Source organism: Malus domestica, chromosome 15 (assembly GCF_042453785.1).
Source record: "Malus domestica chromosome 15, GDT2T_hap1".
Classification (NCBI taxonomy): Eukaryota; Viridiplantae; Streptophyta; class Magnoliopsida; order Rosales; family Rosaceae; genus Malus; species Malus domestica.
The window spans coordinates 22,534,181-22,557,902 of NC_091675.1; the positions used below are offsets into that span (position 1 = coordinate 22,534,181).

Here is a 23,722-nt window from a genome sequence, read left to right on the forward strand (position 1 = left end):
TACCACTCTCCACTGCTGCTGCATGCGCCAGTGCTCTCTATCAACCTTTGCCTTTTTATTTCTTTTCGAGAGTGGGGTGAATGGACTGGTGAGACCTTCTTTATATGAATGATTTAAATCAGAATCTCAAATCCCCCCTCTCTTCCCATCACCCTTCTCTTTTGTATCTCTTTTGTATGCTTCAAGCTTCCCTCTCCCACCGCGTGTGTCCCGTGTACTTAATATGATATATGGAACCTTAATTCTTAAGTAACAAGTCCTTGTCCACGTGGATGGATATGATATGGACACATTTTTTTTCTTCTTTCACACACTTGTATTTATTTTTGTTCATGAATTTTCTTTGAATCATTCAATCTAAAGAATATATAAATATGACACATTTTATCTCACTAATTATATCTATACGCATTTTCCAACTCAACATTAATCTCTCTTTAGTTGATATAAGGCAATATAATGATACTGAATTTAGGAATAACCATCTTGTAGTCTCAAAAAACTTATAGTTCTAACCGATTATCACATTGTAATAAATTATAAATTTCTTAAGTCACATTTTAAGAAATTTGTCTCCAATAATAATTGTCGATAGATGATTCAAGATGACTCTTTTATATATTGCTAACCAGTATATCTACATGCACTGGCTACTTTAGACTAGGTATCTCTTTTATCATTGCCTACCTCTTGGATGATTTAAGGTTAGGACCAAACTAATTTTATTATTTGGAATAGTGAGAAGATTTTATTAAAGTGTTTTACTGATATCATAATAAACGAATTTTGACTCTGAGATAATAAAAGATCATGTCGAGCACACATTGGCTATTTTAAATTCTAACCCACACTGGAATCTTCTGCTGATGTTTCCTATGTATTATTAGGAAATATGCTTATCTCCAAATTTTGCAGATAATTATGTCGTCTTGTTAGTTTTCATTTGATACCATCTGTTGGATTATTTTATTTTTATTTTTATAGTACTATAATAGAAAGGACGAGGACGCCTTAATAGTTAGCGGTATTAAACTTGTGTCAAAATTGAGACAGAGTCTGGATCAAGTTCAACACTTATTTGTTCCGAGTGTTATTTTCGGTCTCAGTGTTACCGGATGATTTGAGAGAAATAGAGAATAGGTGTGCCACTATTGAATGCTGTCAACAGACAATGTTCTTGTTTGAGTATATGTGAAATGTTGCACATAAATCTTATTTTTTAACCAAATAATTGTGCAACGAGTAGGACACCGGTACGGTTAAGTTCTTTCTTTTGCCTCGAGTGGATGAGAACTTAAAATTCAATATAACTTTGTGTGTTTTTGCCTAAAACGTAAATAAAAGAGAAATGAAAACTAAAGCGAGAAACATAATGTAATCATTCCATTATAAAGTCAAGATTACAAATGTTTGTAAAAGTAAAACATAGGTTGATGGCTTGAAATGTAAATTGACTGGAGATGTAAAGAAAGCAATGAAACTCTAGCAAGATTTAGTCCATGAAGGACGAGAAAATGCTAGAGGAGTCCACCGAGATCACTAATATTGGATTGAACTTAGTACAAAACATATGCCTCTTAGAGGAAATCAGGGTGGTTGGAATCATAGTCTGAAATATCGATAATATTGATGAAATATCGAGGATATTTCGGTTTTTTCGAATCACGGATATTTCGGAACATATCCATGTACATATCGTACAAATATCGATAATATCGGAAAATATCGATGTCGATAATTTCGCTCACACTTCAACAATATTTTGTCAAAATATCGGTGTAATATCGCTAAAATATCGAAAATATCGATGTAAAGGAAGGAAAAAAAAGAAAAAGAAGAAAAAAAAGGGAAAAAATGGAGGAAATGGAGGGAAAAAAAACACAAAGGGGATTTGAACCCCTCCCATTTTACTCCTCCAACACCGTAACCACCATATATCACTTATATTTTAGTGATAATATGCTAAAATATTTATATTTATATGAGTGGCATGTTAACTATTACATGCAAAACTATTTTGGGGATTTATCATTTGATGAATACTCTTCGCAATAAACTTACTCTACACATAGAGATAATGAAGATAGTGAAAATTTTGAACCTCATATGAACTTTATGTGGTACTAAATCACTCATGTATCTTACCATGCAATGTATAAAGTGTAAAAAATATTGTAGTAAATCATTATATATAAATGATTATGGTGTGTTTAATCTTTTTTTTCATTAATTACTACATATTTTCTACACTCACAGTGTTTGCTAGCTCGCTGTATAATCAACTTAAATCAGTTAAATCCATCATGTAATGCATTTCCTTCTAATTTTTTTTTTATAAACTAATAGATAATTGACTAAATAAACATTCTCCAAAGTTTCAATAAAAATTTCCAAGTTTTTCTTACAATTTCCGTGGTTTTTATTCAATTTTTATCAATATCAATAATATCCCGATATTTCCATCAAAATTTCCATGTTTTTGGACTACCGATATTTCCGATATCATTGATATTTTATACCATGGTTGGAATTAGGGGTGGGTTCGGTTCCTTTCGGTTCGATTTTTGGCTGAAACCAAAAACCAAACTGAAGTTACTGTTCGATTCGATTCGGTTTTCCTTCGGTTTTTTTTTGTTATGTTTTTTTCGGTTTCGGTTTTTTCCAGTTCGGTTTCAGTTCGGTTCGGTTTTTTCCATTTTTTTTAAAATATGGATATGGTAAATTAGCCCAAAAGGGGACCTGCCAAATTAGTCCAAAAAACCCAACAAACAGTAAAGGCCCAGGCCATAAAATACCAAAAAAAAAAAAAAAACTGAGCTTCCACTGAAGCACCCGCCACCGAGCATCCCTACTAGCACAAACCCTCGCCACCAACCAACCGACGCCTCGTCGATTGCAACATCCAGCCATGAGCACCTGTCCGAACACAGCCAAACAGACGAGAACCAAGGGTTTTAATAAAGAGTAAAGACCCAAAAACCAAAGATCTTTACCACATAGACAAATCCAAGAACAACATCAGCCAATTTTCGTTCAAAAAATCATCACTTAACCTCGAAAATAAACAATTGGGACTTGTTGGTTTATTCGGATACAAAATTATGAAATGAACTAATACCAATCTTCCATAAGAATAAGCAAAGTAAAAGTGAATGCATAAGCAAATTTAAGAAAACACAAAGCAAAAACAGAACCAAGCCTACACTGCCGGTAAGGCTTATTTCACCGTGCCATCCAGCGTGCGTTGTGTGCTAATGAGCACGCCTCTCTCTTCCAACCTCCGTTCTTGGTGCATAAGGAAGACAAGGTCCAGGTGGTTTGCAGGCCCTTCAAGAGTCGCGAGGGCAAGGTCGTCTAGGTCCACCGCTGTAAATGGGTCATCCACATCGAGCGAATCACCCGCGAGAAGGTTAATGGCTCCACGATAGGAGAGAGAAAGGCTGAGAATTCGACGATGGGGGAGAGAAAGGCTGAGAATTCGACGATGGGAGAGAGAGAGAGACTGAAAAGACAGAACTAGGAGTAGATGAAATGGGAGAGTAAATGGGGCAGCTAGGGTTTTGTGTTTGGAAATCTTATAATGATTTAAAGATCCAGAATCAGTATAAATATTTTACTAGTACGATTGTAGCAACAGAAAGCTTGTTGTCAAGTTGGCTGAAACAAACACTTTTAACTAAGAGGTAAGGAGTTCGAAACACCTTGCCTCTAGGTTTTGAGTATTTATATATAATTTATATAATTAATATCTATTAAATAATTATATAAATCGGTTCGGTTCGATTTTTCCGGCTTCAGTTCGGTGTTCGGCTCGATTTTTTTTTTGTTTTCGCTTTTTGAACCCACCCCTAGTTGGAATTGCATGTCAACCAAATCATACCACGGGGTAGCAGAGTTGTAAAAGTTTTAGATCTCAGTAATCGTAGTGAGTGTTTTACTTCGAATGAAGGCTTTGAGATTGTAGCTGAAGAGCAAGAGGTTTTATTGAATAGCAATTGGGTTTGTGCTAAACAGTAGTTGGGTTGATTGAAGAATCACTCAAGGTTTTGTATAATAGTAATTGAATTTGACGAAGGTTCTAAGCTTGAAGGCCTTTAACTCTATTTATAGGCAATGGAGAATGAGCAACCTTGATCTTATCATGACCTGAAGAATGGGTAAATCGATTATTTGGTGCTGATAGTGACTGTAATTCCTGGTTGGTCACCTTTGACTGTGTCTTATAACTCTTTGCACAGTCATTGTGGTGACATTAGCATGCCAAATGACGCATTCATCAACATTTAAAAAGGTGAGATATTCCCGAATCTGATCACCCGCGTGGCAGACGCGTTTTGGGAAGGAACCTGTCCAAGTCCACAGACTGGTTTGGAGTGATTTGGATAGGTCGTTCGAGCCCAAGGATATCCTACATTCGCCTCTAAAATTGGTGGACCAAAGTTGTGTGACTTTATGTAAATGAAAATAGATTAGTCCCATAACAAACTATATTTCTATTTATAACCCAAACAAAATCATCCAAGCTCAAATCAATCTGCAACATCGTTGCTTGTTAATTTACAAAAAATCAATTAAATATTCAACAACAAGTTAATTATAAACTACAATTACAATTGGGTTTGTCTTACTTAATTATTAACTAGATGAAGCCCCACACACTTTGTGTGTGTAAATATAAAAATTCTATAAAAAAAAAGATATGACAAAGAGAGAAATTGGAAAGAAATGTTAGAGAGAGAGAGAGTAAGAGAAAATGTGAGCTTTTTATTTTATTTTTCTAAACTTAAAGATGCTAGCCACTTAATACTATAGTCTACTGGTATTTCTCTTCACTTGTAAGCGATGGGTCTTAGGTTCGATTTTCGTTAGAGGCAAATTTGAATCATATTATTACTACCCCATTGTGAGGCTAAGCCCACCCATTTTCCTTTTTTTCCCTTTTTTTGTTATTCTAATGCTACGTACATATTTTTTCTTAGTCATTGAGAGGAAATCATGGTGATTGGAATTGCATGTCAACCAAATCATACCATGGGGTGGCAGAGTAGTAAAAATTTTAGATCTCAGGAATCATAGGCAGTTTTTGCTTCAAGGAAGGCTTTGAGATTGTAGATGAAAAACTAGAAGTTTTGTTGAAGAGCAATTGGGTTTGTGCTGAAAACAGTTGGGTTGATTGAAGAATCACTCAAGGTTTTGTATAATCGTAGATATTGAATTTGACGAAGGTTCTGAGCTTGAAGGCCTCTGACTTTATTTATAGGCAGTGGAGAATGAGCAACCTCGATCTTGTCGTTGAGTTGGAGCATGGGTAGATGGGTTATTTGGCGCTAACAGTGATTGTAATTCCTAGTTGGTGGTCTTTGACTGTGTCTTGTAGCGTTTCGCATGATCACTGTGATGACATCAGTGAGTTGGATAACGTGTTCAACGACATTAAAGAAGGCAAGATATTCCTGAATCAGATCGCCTGCATGGCAACGCGTTTTGGGAAGGAACCTTTCCAACCCCTCAGACTGGTTGGAGTGATTTGAAGAGGTCGTCTGAGCCCAAGGATATATGACCCTAAATTGGCTCCGAAATTAGTGGAACTAAATCGTGCGACTTTGTGTAAATAAAAATAGATTGATCCCGTAACAAGCTATATTTTTATTTATAGCTCAAACAAAATCATCCAAGCTCAAATCAATCTGCAACATCTCTGCTTGTTTAAAATTTATAAAAAGCAATTAAATATTCAGCAAGAAGAGGTTAATACATACTACAATCACGTCTTGGTTTGTCTTACTTAATTAAAAAACCCGTTTTCTCTTCCTTTTTGTTTTTGTTATTCTCAAGCTATGTACGTATTCTTTCCTTTGCCATTTATTTTTCTGGGTTTTGCAATGTTGTAACTTAGCTACAAAGCCATATAAACAAGTTCATTTGACCTCGTTTTAGAATGAAGAATTTAGATTTGACTCTATAATTCAGTCTTTTTTCTTCTTCATAATTTGAATTGGTTAAAGAGACTTTCGGTGACACACCCCGACCGAGATCGAGGCGTGTTGGCCGTCACGTGAAGGTGACGTAGCCATGTGCACAGTGCAGAAGCAAAAAAGATAAGAAATGTACGAATAAATAAAACTGAAAGCTACTAATGTGCACTTATAAACATAAAGTGCTAGGAGTGAGATACAAGTGTAAATACTCCTAATCAGAGCATAGAAAGTCTAGGTGCAGTCCAGTAGGACAAGTACTAGTTATACAGTACCAGAAGATGTCCTACAAATATTTTATTCAGTCAGAACCGCAAAGATCCTCAATGCCACCAATAGCAAGTCTACCTAAAACCTGGAGGGGCGCAAAACAGAAAATGTGAGTGGGCAAAAATAAAGGTTTCAAAATCATTTCATTATCAAACACTCTAACATCTCGCTGTAAAACATGTATAATTTTCCCAGAAATAGAATATAAACATATGCATAAATAAATAAATATATATATATATATATATCAATTAAAATCATGCTTCACATCTTCATAATTATAAATATGCCATGCCAAAACATAAAATAGAGTATGTTGATGCACAAAACCGGAGGGGTCTTGGAACAATGTAAATCCAACCGGGAATCTGCAAGAAAGTAAATAACACAAGATGTATCGTGGTTCACCCTAAAGTTTGGGCTACATTCACACTGATATTGTATTTTTGAGGGAGAGAGAGCTCTGAATATGAGAGTGAGAGCTTCGAGAGGATGAGGGAGCTTAAGGCCTAAGAATTGCCCTCTGAGGGTGAGAGTGAGAGTGAGGCCTTCTCTTTGTGAGGGTGAGGAGGCCCTTTTATAGAATAAGGGCTCCTCCCCTTTTTACATATTTGCCCCTCATTTTATTACATAATTACATCTAAATCCCCCGAGTATTTATACGAGATCTAAATACGAATGCCCTAAGTATGGTACAAACATAGTAAGTAACTCAGGTAAGAATAAATTCATGGAAAATAACATATTAGCCAAAACCCCTGTAGAAGTCTGTACGGCTGAATTCATAGATCATTAGTCAATCTAGCCGGAGTCACTACAATGACCTATACAGCACTACACTACATACAAGTCGGAACCACTAAAAAGGTCTGTACGACAAGACTGGGTGTAACATAATTATGCTCAATATTGCGCTCTTATGATAGTTGGGCGATAAATCGCTAGTCACCTACGAGTCGGAACCACCTATGATGGTCTGTACGACAAGACTGTGCACCTAAATTGGATCAAATGTGAGCATATGGTGCGGGATGTGACATTATATACAAGCATGTGTCATATCTCTGGCTAATCACTAACACCGGGGTGCAGGTTTATGAGCTCTATGCTTCTCAATAAATCACAACCGTTATTCACATTTACAATTCATAAACTCACCTGGGCTTACCTGAGCGTCCACAGCACCACAATTATATATTATGCATCATATACTAATTCATATATTGAACATAATTTATATGCATGGCATTTCAAGGCATACTTTCATTTAAACGCATTTTCTGGGAAAATATCAAGTATATAAGTATATACTGAAAATCAAAAGCCCACTCACTGGTATGTCGAAGGGTCGTAGCCCTCGAGTCGCCCTTGACTGCGCTCGTCCTCGGGATAAGCCTCCCCTATATGCGAAACAACTATAAAAACGTCAATTTAAAGTACATAACCAATACTAGCTAATAACTTCTCATACATTGCTCAAATGGGATGTTTGAATATATCAACGTGATCTACACAACCTCACGAACATCCCCATATTTTTAGAAAAAAATTCCGACTTCCCACGCGCCGTCACGTGCCTGCCAAGGCACGGCCAGACGCGTGGTCCACGCGCAAGCACGTGCCTGGCACACTAACGGTAACAGTGACGCTGTTAGGAATATTACGTGGAATATTCTGTTAAAAAGTAACAGAATCTGTTAGTTTTACCTGACGACGTCAGAATATTCTGTCAAAGTTGACAGAATATTCTTCTCCTTCTTCCTTGGTTCGCCGATGACCTCTGTGTTGTCCATCTCTGGAAATTAGAAAAACCTTCATTTCTCTTCCATTTCTTAACCAATTTCCATGAAAATTGAACCAAAATGATCCTTATAATAAGTAGAACAAAATCTTACCAATTTTAGAACCTAAAGTTCACGGGATCTCACCGGAAAAGCTTCGATAATCCGGCCACATTTTCAAACTCGTCGATCTCCACTTCCCGACGTCCAAATCACCTCGTTTTTCTTCTCTGAGCTTCGTGGAGATGATCTAAAGCTCTCTAGAAGCTTAAAATCTCCTAAAAACTCTGCATTTATGTGTGCATGAACAATACCTTCTTGACGTCGATCCGTGCGTAGATGGTTAGTTTCGAAGTTTGTCCGTATGTTTTGTACAGATTTTCTGAAAAATTCGAGAGGAAGGAGAGAGAGAAGGCACGGGAGAGAGGGAGAGTTTTTGTGTGTGTGTGTGTGGTCCACGTGGATTACCAACCAAAACCAAAGAAAACACTTTGGGTCCTAAGTGTTCCAAAATTTAGGAAAAATTTAGAATTTGTCCAAATAAAACTTAACCCACATAACCACACAAAACGTCCAGGGGTAAATAGGTAATTTCACGCCTAGAAATATAATATTTCGAGACGGGCTATGACATTCGGTATCTTTTGTTATAAACTAATAATTAAACCTAAATGTACAAGTGATTAGAGGGGGAATTTAGAACTATTTCTAAAGTCTTATAAATAAAGTATGATTAAAAAAAAATTTCAGACATACATTCAAAGAATTTATAATGTTTGCTGCATTGGATCCCTCGTAAGTGTTTACACCAAATCATTCCATAATTATAATTGCCAAAAATAATACAAAAATTGTCTCATACAATTTGTAACTAAACACAGGCCCTTTCTTTTTTGGCTGGAATGAAACACGTGTTAATTAGGTTGATTAGGACTTAAGTGCTTCATTCAGTTAATTTTAAATCAACTTTGAAATATACCTTGTTTATATTATAGGTAGCAAAAAGACCTAAAACCATCTTTTTGTGGTGGCCAAAACTTTTCTGTAAATAAAGTCGTCCCAGCCCACCTATCAATTTCATCACCCCATTAGAAAAATAAAAAGTGAAGAATGTAGATCGCTAGATCTTGTGTTTGATTTTCTCTTTGCCTATTTGGTACGTAAATGGACGGAAGGATTTTCATCAATCGGTGAGTGCAATTCACCACCTATTGCAAAATTTTGGAAGGAACATATTCTCTCTTTCTGGTCGCCGCCAATGGCAATTTGGCACAGCAATCCTACGTGGGCCTTGTTTCTACGCACTGTGTTGCATGGCCATTATTGCCATGCATGCCCGACAAAAAGCTAACCCTAGTAGTGGGTCCCTACCTGTGGCCAATCAACTCACCCTAAAGTGCTTTCTTGTAGGACCGACCCGCTTGGCCATTGGGTCCCTCGTCCAACGTCAACAAGATTTCCATTAGCTTTTTGCTCCAATATCTGATGTGAACAATGCTTCATGATTCTAGATTACGTCTACAGTTGCCTTTAATCAAGCTAGTTACGGAGTACAAATGTTACTTTAGGAAATTAAACATGGAGAAGTGTCTCGTTTAACCGAAATACCGTTATGTGTACTGGAGCATAGAGTTTCAATTTTGAGGGTCTCAATGTTGAATATTCAAAATTTTTAGACGAAAAAAGAACAAAGTGTGATTTCAATTTGTTTAGTGCATCGAACATGTGGTGAGCTTGTTGTAGTCATACAAGCCATTATGCGCACATTTCATCATATATTGACATTTATTGAAGCAATTTGTTGAGTGCTCTTGAGAGTATCTGTCGAGTTATATCGATGCAACATATTGAGTGTTGTTGAAATATTCCTAGCGTGCGTTACACCAAATGCTTGGTGGGCATGCAAAAGTCTTGTGTCAAACATTTGGAAAGTCTTTGGAGGTTTTCATACACTAGAAGAAAAAAGCTCATCTACCATGGTTGATGCCCGTGGTAGATTGCAATCCACCACGGACAATGTGCCCGTTAGTAATCTGGATGTGATAAAAAGTCACAGTTTCAACCACGAGCTATGGCCGTTGTCTAATATGATGCAACCACGGATTGTGCCCATGATAGATTAGAATCTAACACCACATGCACTATAGCCGTTGTGGATTCCAAATTGACCACAAACAATGCCCGTTATAAAACAATTCCCAAAAATTAAAAAAAAATTATTCAATAAAAATTATATATATAATATTTATATACAAATTGCATATTTACTACAATATAATGATTACATAAAAAACCACATATTCAAAATACAAATATTATAAGTTGTACACTAAAACTAACAACAAAACCAATGAGTTATACTAAGTGCCAAATAGGCCTCTAGTTCTCAAAAAATAACAAAGACATTGTTAATTGAAGACTACACATTTCTTGGAACACCTCCGAACAAAAGACTTGAGAGTGAAATACTACCTTTAATGCTTGAGCTTCAGAAATTGGTGCCTCTCTCTATCCATCCATATAGACATAAGCATATGGATGAAAATAGTGAATAGATAAACAAAACTTGAAGCTAAATTAACAAGTAAAAATTTAAATAGACAAATCTCTAATGGTCCACACATGATGCCAAAAAATTAATCAATAAAAACTTGAACATTTATACAGAACTAACCTCAACAAGATTATGTGGTGCAAAACTAGCATTGCATTACAGAGAATGGATCAAATGTAGCCAAGAACTTAAATTACAATCATCAAATTTTTAAGATATTCTTCCTATCCGCTCCACCTCTAAAACTAGCATTTCTTCATTGCTCCGTTCCATCTCCCAATTGACCGAAGTCACTAGCTCATGATCAATTGCTTACACATTCAAGTTATCTAATGCACATAGACTAAACACAATATATAATTACTTGATTAAATTAAAAAAAATGGAAGAATTGAAATTTATAAACATTAAAACAATAAAATAAAAACGATGAAGCTTAATTACCCCAAGTGAAAAGCAATCCATTTGATGCAGCAGAGGAGGTGTGCTCGCGGTCGCAAGCAATGTCCAGCCACCGCCAATTAGCCCTTGTTGTGCACCCAAAAAGCTCCAGAGAACTGCTTCGGGATCCTCAACCATGGCTCCTTCCCATTCCGACCGGTCTGCTCGAACTTGCAATATCCCCACACGTAAATCGCCCTCTTCATCGGAATGCTCACCGGCCGGTTGCAACCCAGAAGCTCATCAATGTCAATTTCCATAAATTCCCTTCACATACTGAACCACAAAGTTGCAAGTCAACAAATTTGACAAAAAATTAACAAATCTTAATCCAATTGAAGGAGAAAGTTGGGAGCTTCACAAAATGGGTTCTCTGTTTGGTTACCTGGGAAATGGAATAGTGGTGAATTGGGATTTTGTCGGCAGCCAAACAGAGGGGAGAGAGAGAGAGAGAGAGAGAGTGGCGGAGATACCTGAGGACTCAAAGTAGACGAGGAAGAAGACTGAAAAATGGTTGTCGTTGGTGAAATGTTAAGAGAGAGAGAGAGATCTTCTGAGGACTCAAAGTGGACGAGGAAGAAAACTGAAAAATGGTTTTCGTTGGTGAATGTTAAGAGAGAGAGAGAGAGAGGAGATTGACAAAGGTCGGTTTAATTTCTCACGATTTGAGGAGGGGGAGTTTTGCAGTTACTAGCTGATGGGATGAGATAAATCAATAAATGAAATTTGAACCTCCTTTATATTTTGAAAAGCGTGCGGGAGTGTTGTTAAATTTTCAAATTTCAAAGATGTTTGAAATTTTGCAAAATTCTTGTCCCACGTCCTCTAGATTTTTTAGTTAAGTGTGTGTGATTCCATCACATATTATGTCCGTGATAGATAACAAAAAGACGATGTGGATGTTAATAATATTAACCACAAGCATTGTCCGTGATGGTTTTAGTATATTTATAACGTTCAATTTTGCGCGTGGTCATTTACTGTTATTTTACAACGAGCTAAGATTTGTCCATGATAAAAAATTGTTATTACTACGTGCTTATTATGCCCGTGGTAAATTTGTACTTTTTATAACGAGCTCATAAAGTCCATGGTAAAATTGTCGTGGTAGATGAACTATTATGTTGTAGTGATAGGTTGTTTTACAACATCCAGGTGGTCTCGAAACCACCTTAATCCCTACATGGACCCGCCTTTATTATGTGATATTATTATTCTACTTAAATTATAAGACATGTATTATCACTTTAGAAATGAGACATACCAATTACATCGTCCACAGTTCACTCATATTTATAACAAATATAATGATACATCACGTGGTAGGTTTTCGATATACTCCTTCAACTTATTAAAACAACGAGTACATGCTATGTTTACCAAATATTTGTATCATCTCTCTAATAAAGGTAAGGACCATCAACATAATACAAATATATGGTAAAAGTAACATTTTTTTAATAGTAATTAGCTTTTGCTAAGTGCTTTGCATGGTCAAGGAAGATACGTTTAATAGCTTCCATTATTGAGGCTGTTAGTAACATTTTTTAATAGTAATTAGCTTTTGCTAAGTGCTTTGCATGGTCTAGGAAGATACGTTTAGTAGCTTCCATTATTGAGGCTGTCAGCCCTTAAAGGTTTAATCATGGCTTCTTTCTCTAAGCTTTTTCAAAGTGAGATAAATAAAGGTGGGTGGTGGTGTTTTTACGAGCTTTTATGGGTCCTCGAAAGTGTTTTGGGGGGACAATACTTTGGAGCTTTCAGGCCAACAGTTTGACTTTAAGTCCCTCTAATTCCTATATGATATGACTAATACAAGATAGTAAAAGTCTAATTAGTAACTGAGTAGAAATAATCAAATAATCAAATAATCAATGGAGGCATTATAGGCGACTTGAGGGGATTGTATCTACAATAGGTTAACTTTTAACTTTTAACCCAAGATGCTTTTGAAAAAGATGTTTATTAATTACTTTATTGAAAGGTAAAACGGACTAGACTTGACACTCTTTGAATTTAGACTAGAATTGGTATTAAAACTGTATTTGGAACACGCATGAATGAATCTTTGCCAGAAACATGATGAAATAAACTATATTGTGCCACAAGCTTCGCAAGTATCATAGTAGTCTGAGGAGCTATCGCTTAGTTTTTGGATTATGTGTTAGGTTTAAAATTCATCATACTTGAAAGACGTTTGAGGATATAAAGATTACCACATCGAAAATTTGAGAAAACTTACTAGAGTTTATAGGAGTTGAGCTACTTACTTCTCCTACATATTGCAAATTGTTTTTAAAATGGAATCTTAACTTAAAGTAAGTTGACTTTTAACATAGATAATGTGAATGCATTGCAAGCTAAAAATAGACACATGACATGAAATAAAAGACGAGAACAAAACTAATATAAGTGAAATTCATTATATAGACAAATCATTAATATCACACGTCCATTCTTTTTGTGTAGTGCATTATTCATTTAAAAAACGATACCTTAGTTGCTCAAGAGTTATATCGTTATTAATTTCATCAGTTAAACAGAATATGAAATCAAACATTCTATGTCACTTAAAGTATAAACTCCATGAAACTATAAATACATATTAACTACATTGTTTATCATAAGCAAGATCCACAATACAACAATAACAACAACAACAAAGCTTTATTTCACTAATTGTGGAGAGTCCAGAAGTGAGCTAATTACAAAAAGCATAATTAGGCTGTGAATCAAACAAAGACACGTACAGAAAACTAAAACAAGCAATCGTGTGCAAAGACTTGAGCAAGAAGCTTCAAAGAGATTAAAAGCCTCCCTCTGACCACTCGTCATCTCTGTCTGTCATGTATGACATTTCCACACAACTTTACCTTATATTATGCCATTGCGCGCCATTGCCATCCCACCACCACCACCATGCACACACGCAAAGATAAAAAGCCTTCAATTATCACCACCAAGAGCCCCCCTTACCCTTCGATCCCTTCCCATTTCCTCTTCCTCTCAACCAAAATCACAGCTTTCTAAATAAGCCAGTCACAAAAAAAAAAAAAACGCTTTCTAAATAAGCCATGAGAGTGCCCGTTTCTTCTCCACACAGCAACAACAAGAACCAATCTCCCAAGCACAACCCCCAGACTAATAACCCAAGTGTCAACTTTCACCTCGGTATTTCGAGCTTGGGGGGCTACGAGCCCACCTCGGTTCTCGACCTCCGTCACAGCCCCAGCCCCGTCTCCGCCGAAAAACCCTCGAAAATTTCGGCCATCCCCGACGTGCTGTCCCACTCGAACCATGATCCTCTCGAGTGGGAGGAGGAGCAAGTCCTGCACAACTTGGACTGGGACTCAATTATGAGGGACTTAGGGTTGCACGACGAAAACGTCCCAAATCTCAAGACTTCAATCCCACAATTGAATGCAAACGATCCTCAGATTTCGGAGTACCCCCATCCTCAGCCGTTCGATGCCACCCAGCTCGTCCACTCCGATTGGGACATCAATCTCTCCGAAGTGTACTCCTCCCAGAATTGTTACGACCATGTGACGAACGACTTCCATCAATCGGGCAACTGGAACGTAGGGCTTGATTTCATCGAGGAGTTAATCCGCGCCGCGGACTGTTTCGACACGGACGAGTTGCAACTTGCCCAGGTGATCCTAGACCGTTTGAACAACAGGCTGCGATCCTCCTCCCCGTCGAAACCCGTTGGGAAGCCGCTCCAGCGCGTCGCAGTTTATTTCAAGGAAGCTCTTCAGTCCCTCCTCAACGGCTCAGACACCGCGGCGCGCGAGTTCACTTCCTGGTCCGACATCGTCCAGACGATCCGCGCCTACAAGGGCTTTTCGGGAATTTCGCCCGTCCCGATGTTCTCTCACTTCACGACAAACCAGGCCCTACTGGAGGCTCTCAACGGCTCCACCTTCATCCACGTCATCGACTTCGACATCGGCCTGGGCGGCCAGTACGCTTCCCTAATGAAAGAGCTCGCTGAGAAAGCTGACGTGGCAAGCCGAAATAACGGCAACCCGGTCCCACCGGTGCTTCGCATAACTGCCGTCGTGCCCGACGAGTACGCCGTCGAGACCCGACTGGTTCGGGAGAACCTGTCCCAGTTCGCTCAGGAACTCAAGATTAGGTTCCAGGTCGAGTTCGTCCCCCTTCGTGCGTTCGAGATGATGTCGTTCAAGGCCGTCAAGTTCATGGACGGAGAGAAGACGGCGGTTCTTCTGTCTCCATACATCCTCCGCCGTCTCAGCTCCCAGAACAACATCTCCGGTTTTCTCGGTAACATGCGCCGCGTATCGCCAAGCGTCGTGGTGTTCATCGACGGGGAAGGGATGGGGGATGCCGGAACAACTTCGTTCCGGAGGAACTTCGTCTCTGGCCTCGAGTTCTTCTCAATCATGCTGGAGTCGCTGGACGCGGCCGTGGCGGCTTCCAGCGACGTGGTGAAGAAGATTGAGACGTATTTGCTGCGGCCGAAGATTCAGGCGGCAGTGGAGGAGGCAGGGAGGCGGATTCCGCCGTGGAGGGAAGTATTTCAGGGGGCGGGGATGAGGGCGGTGGAGCTGAGCCAGTTTGCGGACTTTCAGGCCCAGTGCTTGTTGGGGAAGGTCCAGGTCAGGGGATTCCACGTGGCGAAACGGCAGGCCGAGTTGGTGCTTTGCTGGCACGATAGGGCCTTGGTTGCCACGTCCGCATGGAGGTGTAATTAGCGGAGCTAATTAACATCAGCAGCTAGCTAGAAAACTAGCTAATATCTATTAAGTAGCCTATTCTCCTACCTATTGGGGTTTGGGGTGTAATTATGTGTTAAGTGTTAAGGTAATGATCCCGGCCGACCAATTTGTTTTGTTGGGTTTGGGAGTAGTTTTGCTGTTTTGGTGTATGTTTGGTTCTCGTTGGTTTTTCGTTTTTGTAACGATATGCATGCTATTTTTAGTAAAAAAAATTGCTCTGCGCATGCTATTCCTTGTTCTGTGGGGATTGGTTTACCGGTATACTGTACATGCCAGGCAATTGAAAGGAAAGTTCGTACTGCACAAGAAAAGTGGCTTTTATATTGGGCAGGTTGGAATTTATCAGTTCTTAGTGTTCCTTTTGTACTTCGTATTTGGATGAATTGTCTTAAGATTCTTAACCGTATGCTATCAAGACTTATGCTTCTTTTGAACCCTATCGTGCAAGTAATCTAATTCTTGCCATCTTTCACTTCAAATGATTGCAGCTTATGGATCTTTCAGCCTTGTTGAAATATTTTCAGACAAGCTTATTTCATGGTAAGATCTGGATCCTTTTCCTCAGAATTATCACATTTGTTAAATAGTTAGGTTCTCTTATGTATCACATTTGCTACCTTTTTACATATGCATCTTCATCTTTGCATATTTGCTGAGAATCCCATATTGCTTTGGTGTTGTTTCAGGATTATTCTAGATCTCTTTAAATTTGGTACATTGACAGTTTCATTAAATTTCTGATGAATAAGTTTGTATGTTTCAACCACAGTTGGTGAATTGAAAAGCAAAAATACAATGTTATTATATAACTAAAAGAAATAAGCATTTTGAACAAAGAAGAATAATAGGAAAACGGTACCCTACACATTTCAGTAGACCTCCACTTTCCTTTCTTTATGACCATGACACGATACCATTTTCCAGCAAGAGTCTTTCAGTAACATTCTTAGTAGAATATGTTTTCAACTATAGTTATAAATGAGGATCTAAGGAATCAGTAAATTATTTCCAACAATGTTATAAGAAAAGATATCACTACTAATTTTTTCATGCGTGTATCTGAGTTTGATAGATAACCTCATCATTATTTCCGTTGTCCTTGGGTGCCCAATGTACTACCATATGAAGTTTGCATTTCTTGTTTGGCTCCAACTTCCTACTGTTGATGTAAGTTCATTTTTAATCTTCTCTTTGGAGTGTTTGTATCAATACATATGGAAGAAGGATTATAAAGACACTTGTCTGTCACAAAGTTCAGTTGGTTGTAATTGTTATTTTATCTCTCCCTCATGCATGTATTACTAGGTCTTTTCATGATTTTAATCCAATTTTGTTGAAATATCATCTGTTAAAGATGTTGATGGACACTTGGAAGAAAAGAATTGCATATTCATTTGGGTATGTATGGGTGCCTTATCTTATGTTTATAGTTGAATTTTGAGCTGTGTTCAGAATGCTTCGTAGCATTTCACAGCCAACTGTGTTTATGTGCATACTTATGAGATATGGGCACGAGGGGAAAATTTTGTTGTAATTAACTACCTGCTTTCTTTTATAAAAAGAATAGTAAGTAATTTTGCCTTTTTTGCATCAGGGAGCGAAGCAGTTGTACACAAACCATCTACGCCCGTTCTTTTTGAAGCATCAAGCTATAATTGATCGAGTTTTGGTGCTCACATATAGCAAAGTGGTATTCCCTCTGTCTTTATATAGCATGGAGCAATATGAGTTTATTGAATGTTCCCTTGGTTAGCAGGACCCCTGAAATTGTTGGTTTAGATCAAAACAAATTGCTATGGAAGTGCTCTTTGTTGTTTACACTCTGTGGCTAAAATACTGAAATGTGCACTCATTGAGGTATTTTGGTTTCTATATCGCAGCACAAACTCCTTAGTGCACACAAAGCCGAGATTGAGTATGCTAGGGCTATGGTCATGAAGATGTTGGGTTCAGGTGAGAATGATTACTATCGACCACACAAGCTTGAAGTCAAATTCTCTTACTGAGGGATTATATACAATGGAACGATATATCATTAGGTTACTTAAACTCGCCAGTGAGCGGTAGGTCTCGGGTTCGAGACTTGGGAGCAGCCTCTCCATAAATGTGGGTAAGGCTAGCCGACATTCACCTCTCCCAGACCCTGCGTAAAGCGGGAGCCTTGTGCACTGGGTACGACCTTTTTTACAGTTGGTTGCCCTTTCTTGTTTTTAACAGACCAGCCGTCTAATTCAGATCTGCCACGGCATAATGCAATTGAAGGCCAGATTAGACCACCTAATCCAGATCTACCAGGGCAGAATGCGGTTGAAGACCAGACCAGATTAGACCAGTACCAGTTTCGGAGTCTGATCATGAGGATTAGTATTATTACTAAAAGGAGAATTGTTATTGCTTTTCGCATGTAGAGTTTTGAAACTCTTCTTTTTCCGGCGGAGGAAAGAGAGAGAAATACACCGCTTGAATTAGGTAGTCTAAATCTTTTGTTTGTCTTTTAATTAGTGAAATCTCTGAAGTAGCATAACAGATTACTAAGAAAAAAAAAGATAAACATATCCAAACTGTAGCTCTGTGACCTTAATGTAAAGAATAAGAGTGATGTTATTTAGACGCACCAAAATGGGTCATGCATACTAACAAACCATAAAACCGCAACACGAGTGAATTTCTTATACAACAGTACGTCCTACTTTTATTAACAAGTGAATGCAACCATCAGTTTTATGCGTCTAAGGGTGAGAACCGAAGAACTACTTGTACTAGAGTTTGCAGTCGGGATGGTTTGTAAGGTCCAAATAGAAGCACTCTTACAAGTAAAAAAAGAGTTGCAAAATATCTTGAAGAAAAATTTGGGCATAGGGGAGAGAACAAGGCATACGAGCTCGAGCCCAAGGCTTGTACTTGTATAGAAAGAGAGAAAATGGGGCATAAGAATCCGAAGCCACACATCGATTCAAAAACTCGAAATAGCAAATGGAAGTAAATCTACTATACACTCTTTTTCCAATGATACAACAATCTGCATGGCTCCCGGGGATCCAACTCATCAGCTACAAAGTTCACAAACAAACGTTACCGTTACAGAGAAAAGGGTTAAAAGTGTATAAATTAGTAAGGAAAACAATTTCTCTACGCTCAATCCGACGAAGGGTCATGGCTTCCCGAGCTCAATCCAACGAAGGGTCGCGGCTTCCCGAGCTCAATCAAATCTCTGTTACTACAAAGCGAGACTAATACTCCGTCTCAGCTGTTGCCCTCACCACCACCAGGCTGCTGCTCAAGGTTTGCTACTAAATCGGGTCCGCACACCCGTGTCAGTTCTTCCTGCATGGCAGCGAAAAAGACATACTTCATCAAAAGATGGACTGCACTCGTGCAACAGACTAGTGAAACTTTTCGCGCAACTTGGATTGCTTTTAACGCATCAAGCTAGGACTCTAATCAGCAAGGATTTTCTCCTGGAACCGGGTGTAATGGATGGCATACAAGTACAGAATGAACAAAATGCAAGCGTATGAAAACAAACCTTTATATTAGCATTCTCAGATGTCAGTTTCTCGCATTCCTCAGAAAGCCTATGCAGCTCTTCTCTGAGGCTATGATTCTCATTGCTCAAAGTCTCTACCCTTGCTTGTAGCTCTTCACACTCTGCCTGAAAAACATAAGAAACAGAGGAGCAATTTAGGCATATGAATTGTTTTTGTTCAGGTCTTAGCACATCATTCTTTAAAACGTATCATCCTCCTGTAGCACAGGAGGCATATCAAGAACGGCAGATAGAACACAAAATGCCTGCCAACAAGTGTGCAGAAGTACATCTGTACCTGCTTCCGTAATCTTGACCTCCTAGCTGACTCCCTATTTGATTGCTTTCTTTTCTGCCTTTTCAGTTCACGTTCATCCTGTCAAAATCATGAAAATCAAAAAAACCATTATGAGGATCTAAAACTATTACAAAAGGGTTTTTTAGAAATGTATTCATGAGACTTGCACCCCTGCAAAATGTCAATGGAATCCAATTTAAAAATTGAATGAACAATAAAATTTTAGCGTAATAGTTTTACCAACAAAACCATAAAAGTAGCAAAAAAAATTTCATTCTTATACACACAAGCGTAATAGTCAGGTTTTCTCTTGGCAGAGACAATCTAGCATGTTAGTTTACTCGATTGTTTCATTGGTGCTTCCAGATTGGCAGTCCTGGACCAAACTAAAAACAGCCAACATAACATGCCAAAAGTCTAGACCAATACAGTTTTGCATGGATAATGAGTACAAAATAACAATTTAGAAGATAACAGAAAGATCCCTACTTGAATCCAATGCTCGGCACCACCAGCTGAAGGAGGACCTGATGGATTTCCTCTTACTTTTGCAGCTCCAGCTCCAGCACCAGCAGGGGATGCATTCCATAAATCCATTCCGATATTCAGATTAGTTCCAGGCATAGAGACTGGCTTCCCAGGCACTGAAGCCTGAACAAGTGTCCCGGTGCTATTTTGTGCATTTGCCCCTGAAAAAGACTAACTGTAAGAAAACCATTTTAGAAAATAGAACATAAGCAGACAGTAGAGTGAACACAATTAATATACCATCCGCAAGCATCTTGTCAAAGCTTCCCTTCTTGTTTGCACCATACTCCTAAAGAGCAATTAGGTATGTTTTCATCAGAAGAAAGAGAATGCATCTTAAGAATTTTGTTAGGTTTAAAAGTCTAAAGATGTTATCTATGTGCAGATGTTGGCAAGCATAAACTGGCCAACACTAGTTTTCTAGATGGGTTTTGAAAGATTCCAAAACTCTGTTAGCCATTTGAATTAGTTACAAAGATCACCTATAATTATTTAGCTGTAATGCACATACACACCTGATTGTTAGCATTATCATCGCTTCCATCCGATGAACCCTCGCTACCACTTTCACCACTATAAAGCGGAAAATTTACAGTCAAATAACAAGGCAGTGTCAGTAGAAAATCTTCTATGGAACAAATGTAAAAAGAAGAGAAAAATCTAAAAATTGTCAAAAGCAAGAATCCAAAGCAAAGATCAGCACACCTTTGTGAAGCACCATCATTTCCTGAACCTGAAGTTGCTTTTCCACTCTCCACAACCTTGCCACCAGCCAAACCTGCATTTCCTGCAGTTCCCTTGGGTTTTTTGGTTGAAGCCCGCTCTTTCCCGTCAGGACCCTTCCCTTCGAACTCTGGGGTTGGTTGTGGTGCGCCTGGGGTCTACAGAACAATTAAATAAAAGAAATCAGCTGATCAGGTTGAGATCTTCCTAAATAACAGAGTCCATTTTTGTCTATGAAGATGACACGCATATGTATGCAAGAGGAATAGCATCATACCATCACCATACTGGGATGAGCATAAACTCCACCTGGAGGATACATGGCCGGATATGGAACTGGAGTTCCATATGGCGGCATCATAGGATGCTGAAAAATTGTAAACAACAAAATATAAAAACCACCTATTTCCAAAAAAAGAAGACACAAACAAAAAGCAACCGCTCCTAAGGAACATGTATGCTTGTATATCATTCAAAAGCAAAAGACATGTACCTGGGCTCCCCACATATAGGGGTGTGGAGTTGAGGAAGCAACAGTAGAGGCGAAAAAGGGAGGCGGAGTACCTCCAGGACCATAATAAGCCTAAACAAGAAAGTTTGCTGTAAGCTATTGTTTATCAGGATATGAATGATATCTATATGCTTGCTTCAAAAAAAAAAATTACATATTGATCCAGAATGTGTTTTCGTCATGAACCTGCATAGAGCTGGACCAATCGGGATATGAAGGTGTTGTTGGTAATTCCTGCACAATCATCAGAAACATAATAAAAACTCGAGCTGGAAAAGGAGTGAGGACGAGGACGGAGGATGGAAGGGAGGGGAAGTACCTGAGGTGTAGAAGCTTGTTTGGAAGGCTTAGAAGGAGTACCCTCTTCCCCTGTCCCCATGTTCTATTGGCTCAGCAAATACCCCTTTTAGTTCTAATTTTACCAGATCACGTTTAATTCTTCAAAATAATCTATGAAGAACCTGAAAGACACCAAAATTAACAGTCCTCAGATTCACTAATCACATGCTTAAAATTTAGCAGCAACAAAATTACTAATTCAATTAATCAAAAACAAGATTACTCGCTCAATTGTTGAAGAATCACATTCAAATTCTCAAGTATTTACTATTCAAACACACAGATTTGAAACCCAAAGCTAAAAAATTTACCCGATAGTGGATTAAATTAAACCTACCCCTTATCCAAATTTAACTAATTTTCCTATATCCAAGCTCAAAATTCAAAATTTCAATTGCAATCAAAAGCTGACAGTAATAAATTGACTCATGCAAACAACACAGAATTCAAATAAAGCTGAGGTTTTTGGCACAAATTGTGGAATACAAACACGAAATCCAAAGGCAATTAACGATAAATCAGGCCAGGAGACGCGTGATGCGAGAGAATTATATAAGAAGAGAGAGAGAGGAGCTAGAGAGAGAGAGACCTGCTTTCATGGCGTTTAGAGAGAGTGAGGTGGAAGTCCAGGTGGAACTGCACTTTATTTAAGATCAACGGCTATGAAATTAGGAATCTAGGGTTTTGAATTTGGAATTTACACCCCAAAACTCTGAAAAGACAAGTGCAAGTGCGTCCAGAGAGAGAGAGAGAGAGAGAGAGAGGAGAGAGGAGAGAGGAGAGAGGAGAGAGAGGGAGGCTCTGTGTGTGTCCGTTGGCTGCCGCCTCCTGGGCTTTCAGTTTGTCGTTGTTTAGTTGGGACGGTGAGTTTTGGTATGGGGGAGTGAGTGACTGGATATGTTGTGTGGGTGCGAGATCCAGTGTTGTGGAGGTGTACCGGAAGAGGAGGTTAGGGTTTGGCGGGGGAGACACGTGCGAGGAAGAGGCGTCCAGCTGTCCACGTTTCACTGGATTAGATCGTGACGATGCAGAAGCCACGATGACTCATCCTGACAACTACCTTTTTTATTATTTTTATCTTAATTATTATTTTATTTTGTTACTTATATTTTATTAATTTATCTTCGTCTTATCTCTAATCTCCTCTCCTTCCATCCGGTTTCTTCTAGTAACTCTCCTTGATTGGCGGCCACGTCAGCTTAAAATTGAAAATTATTTATTTATTTATTTATAGGTGAACAATACTACCGAATTAACTGCATTTCAGAGTGTAATTTTAAAAATAGATAATGAATTTTCATTTTTTTTATTTTGTACTATAAATGTTGTGTTGCAGGTTTATTTGACTGAACTATATGAGGAAGAGAGGCTGGTGACAAGAGAGAGAAAAGGGAGATTTAATAAATAAATTAGCTAATAGCAACTATGCATTGTAGCCGTTTTTGATGTTGTGAGGTATGTGTTGTATCACACCATTGTGCTTTTATTTATAATAGTACGATATGTTAAATCGTTACCTTAATAGGATACAACTCTAATAGGATAATAACTACTAACTGGAATATTCCAAGATATCCCTAGATACACTAGGATTTACACAATCATATTCTCATATTCTTATTATAAATATGACTGCAACACTCCTTATTGAGTGTGGAAAAACTCAAACAAAACATCGTATCAGATTTTCAACAGTTAAGGTAGAACAATTGATGAAGTTGTCGGCACAACGGGCAAATGCGAGTCTCTAATATAAAGAAAGTATGCATCGGTAGTAAAACTCACAAAACCTTGTTATGGTAAAACCTAAGGCAAATGAAAACTCATAGACTAAAGAGAAAAGTGAGAAGTATGCATAATGTCTAAAACAAACGTCAAACAGGACGAAAGTAGTGAACTCAACGAAGTATAATCATCCCAGGATGAGTGCCTCATTAAAACCTCGTTAAGTAGCAAAAACCCAGTAGGAAAAATGCTCCTAATCGTAGGAAAAAACAGTACATAAAAATCAAGTGAGTATGCTTCAGGATA

At 38.3% G+C, this 23,722-nt stretch overlaps 3 protein-coding genes and 1 long non-coding RNA gene across 9 annotated transcripts; 2 read left to right on the forward strand and 2 right to left on the reverse strand.

Moving 5' to 3' along the window:
- Positions 1-10,652: 10,652 nt before the first annotated feature.
- Positions 10,653-11,723, reverse strand: LOC139192495 (uncharacterized). Its single transcript, XR_011576691.1, has 2 exons — positions 11,407-11,723; positions 10,653-11,297 (listed from the first exon to the last, which is right to left on the reverse strand). It is a non-coding gene; the product is annotated as an uncharacterized lncRNA (long non-coding RNA).
- A 2,149-nt stretch (positions 11,724-13,872) lies between these two features.
- Positions 13,873-15,995, forward strand: LOC139187470 (scarecrow-like protein 15). The gene has a single exon (XM_070813318.1). The coding sequence runs from the start codon at positions 14,096-14,098 to the stop codon at positions 15,740-15,742; it is 1,647 nt and encodes a 548-aa protein (XP_070669419.1). The 5' UTR covers positions 13,873-14,095; the 3' UTR covers positions 15,743-15,995.
- LOC103455651 (uncharacterized) lies at positions 15,855-18,386 on the forward strand. Of its 5 annotated transcripts, none has more exons than XR_011575877.1 (6): positions 15,855-16,097; positions 16,255-16,306; positions 16,839-16,933; positions 17,361-17,456; positions 17,647-17,876; positions 17,984-18,386. XR_011575877.1 is itself a non-coding variant. In XM_070813320.1 (6 exons), the coding sequence occupies exons 1-6, from the start codon at positions 15,855-15,857 to the stop codon at positions 18,172-18,174; spliced, it is 750 nt and encodes a 249-aa protein (XP_070669421.1). In that variant the 3' UTR covers positions 18,175-18,386. The 5 variants fall into 5 exon arrangements, 2 of the variants coding, with proteins under 2 accessions (XP_070669421.1, XP_070669422.1); XR_011575878.1 differs by having other exon boundaries at positions 17,647-17,872; XR_011575879.1 differs by having other exon boundaries at positions 18,002-18,264.
- A 255-nt stretch (positions 18,387-18,641) lies between these two features.
- LOC103455650 (G-box-binding factor 1-like) lies at positions 18,642-22,619 on the reverse strand. Of its 2 annotated transcripts, none has more exons than XM_008395231.4 (12): positions 22,281-22,619; positions 21,672-21,813; positions 21,539-21,586; positions 21,335-21,424; positions 21,119-21,208; positions 20,824-20,999; positions 20,634-20,691; positions 20,359-20,407; positions 20,080-20,279; positions 19,591-19,668; positions 19,293-19,418; positions 18,642-19,090 (listed from the first exon to the last, which is right to left on the reverse strand). In XM_008395231.4, the coding sequence occupies exons 2-12, from the start codon at positions 21,729-21,731 to the stop codon at positions 19,010-19,012; spliced, it is 1,056 nt and encodes a 351-aa protein (XP_008393453.1). In that variant the 5' UTR covers positions 21,732-21,813; positions 22,281-22,619; the 3' UTR covers positions 18,642-19,009. The 2 variants fall into 2 exon arrangements, with proteins under 2 accessions (XP_008393453.1, XP_070669420.1); XM_070813319.1 differs by having other exon boundaries at positions 21,507-21,586; positions 22,281-22,556.
- Between the last annotated feature and the right edge of the window lie 1,103 nt (positions 22,620-23,722).

Excerpts from the sequence above, each read along its gene's own strand:
- LOC103455651 (XM_070813320.1), top strand. The coding sequence starts at position 15,855 with ATGATCCCGGCCGACCAATTTGTTTTGTTGGGTTTGGGAGTAGTTTTG. Across the intron at positions 16,098-16,254 it reads GTGGCTTTTATATTGGGCAG|CTTATGGATCTTTCAGCCTT; the intron begins GTTGGAATTTAT and ends AAATGATTGCAG. Across the intron at positions 17,720-17,983 it reads CATGAAGATGTTGGGTTCAG|ACCAGCCGTCTAATTCAGAT; the intron begins GTGAGAATGATT and ends TGTTTTTAACAG.
- LOC103455650 (XM_008395231.4), bottom strand. The coding sequence starts at position 21,731 with ATGGGGACAGGGGAAGAGGGTACTCCTTCTAAGCCTTCCAAACAAGCT. Across the intron at positions 21,587-21,671 it reads AACAAGCTTCTACACCTCAG|GAATTACCAACAACACCTTC; the intron begins GTACTTCCCCTC and ends ATGATTGTGCAG. Across the intron at positions 21,209-21,334 it reads CCTATATGTGGGGAGCCCAG|CATCCTATGATGCCGCCATA; the intron begins GTACATGTCTTT and ends ACAATTTTTCAG.
- LOC139187470 (XM_070813318.1), top strand. The coding sequence starts at position 14,096 with ATGAGAGTGCCCGTTTCTTCTCCACACAGCAACAACAAGAACCAATCT.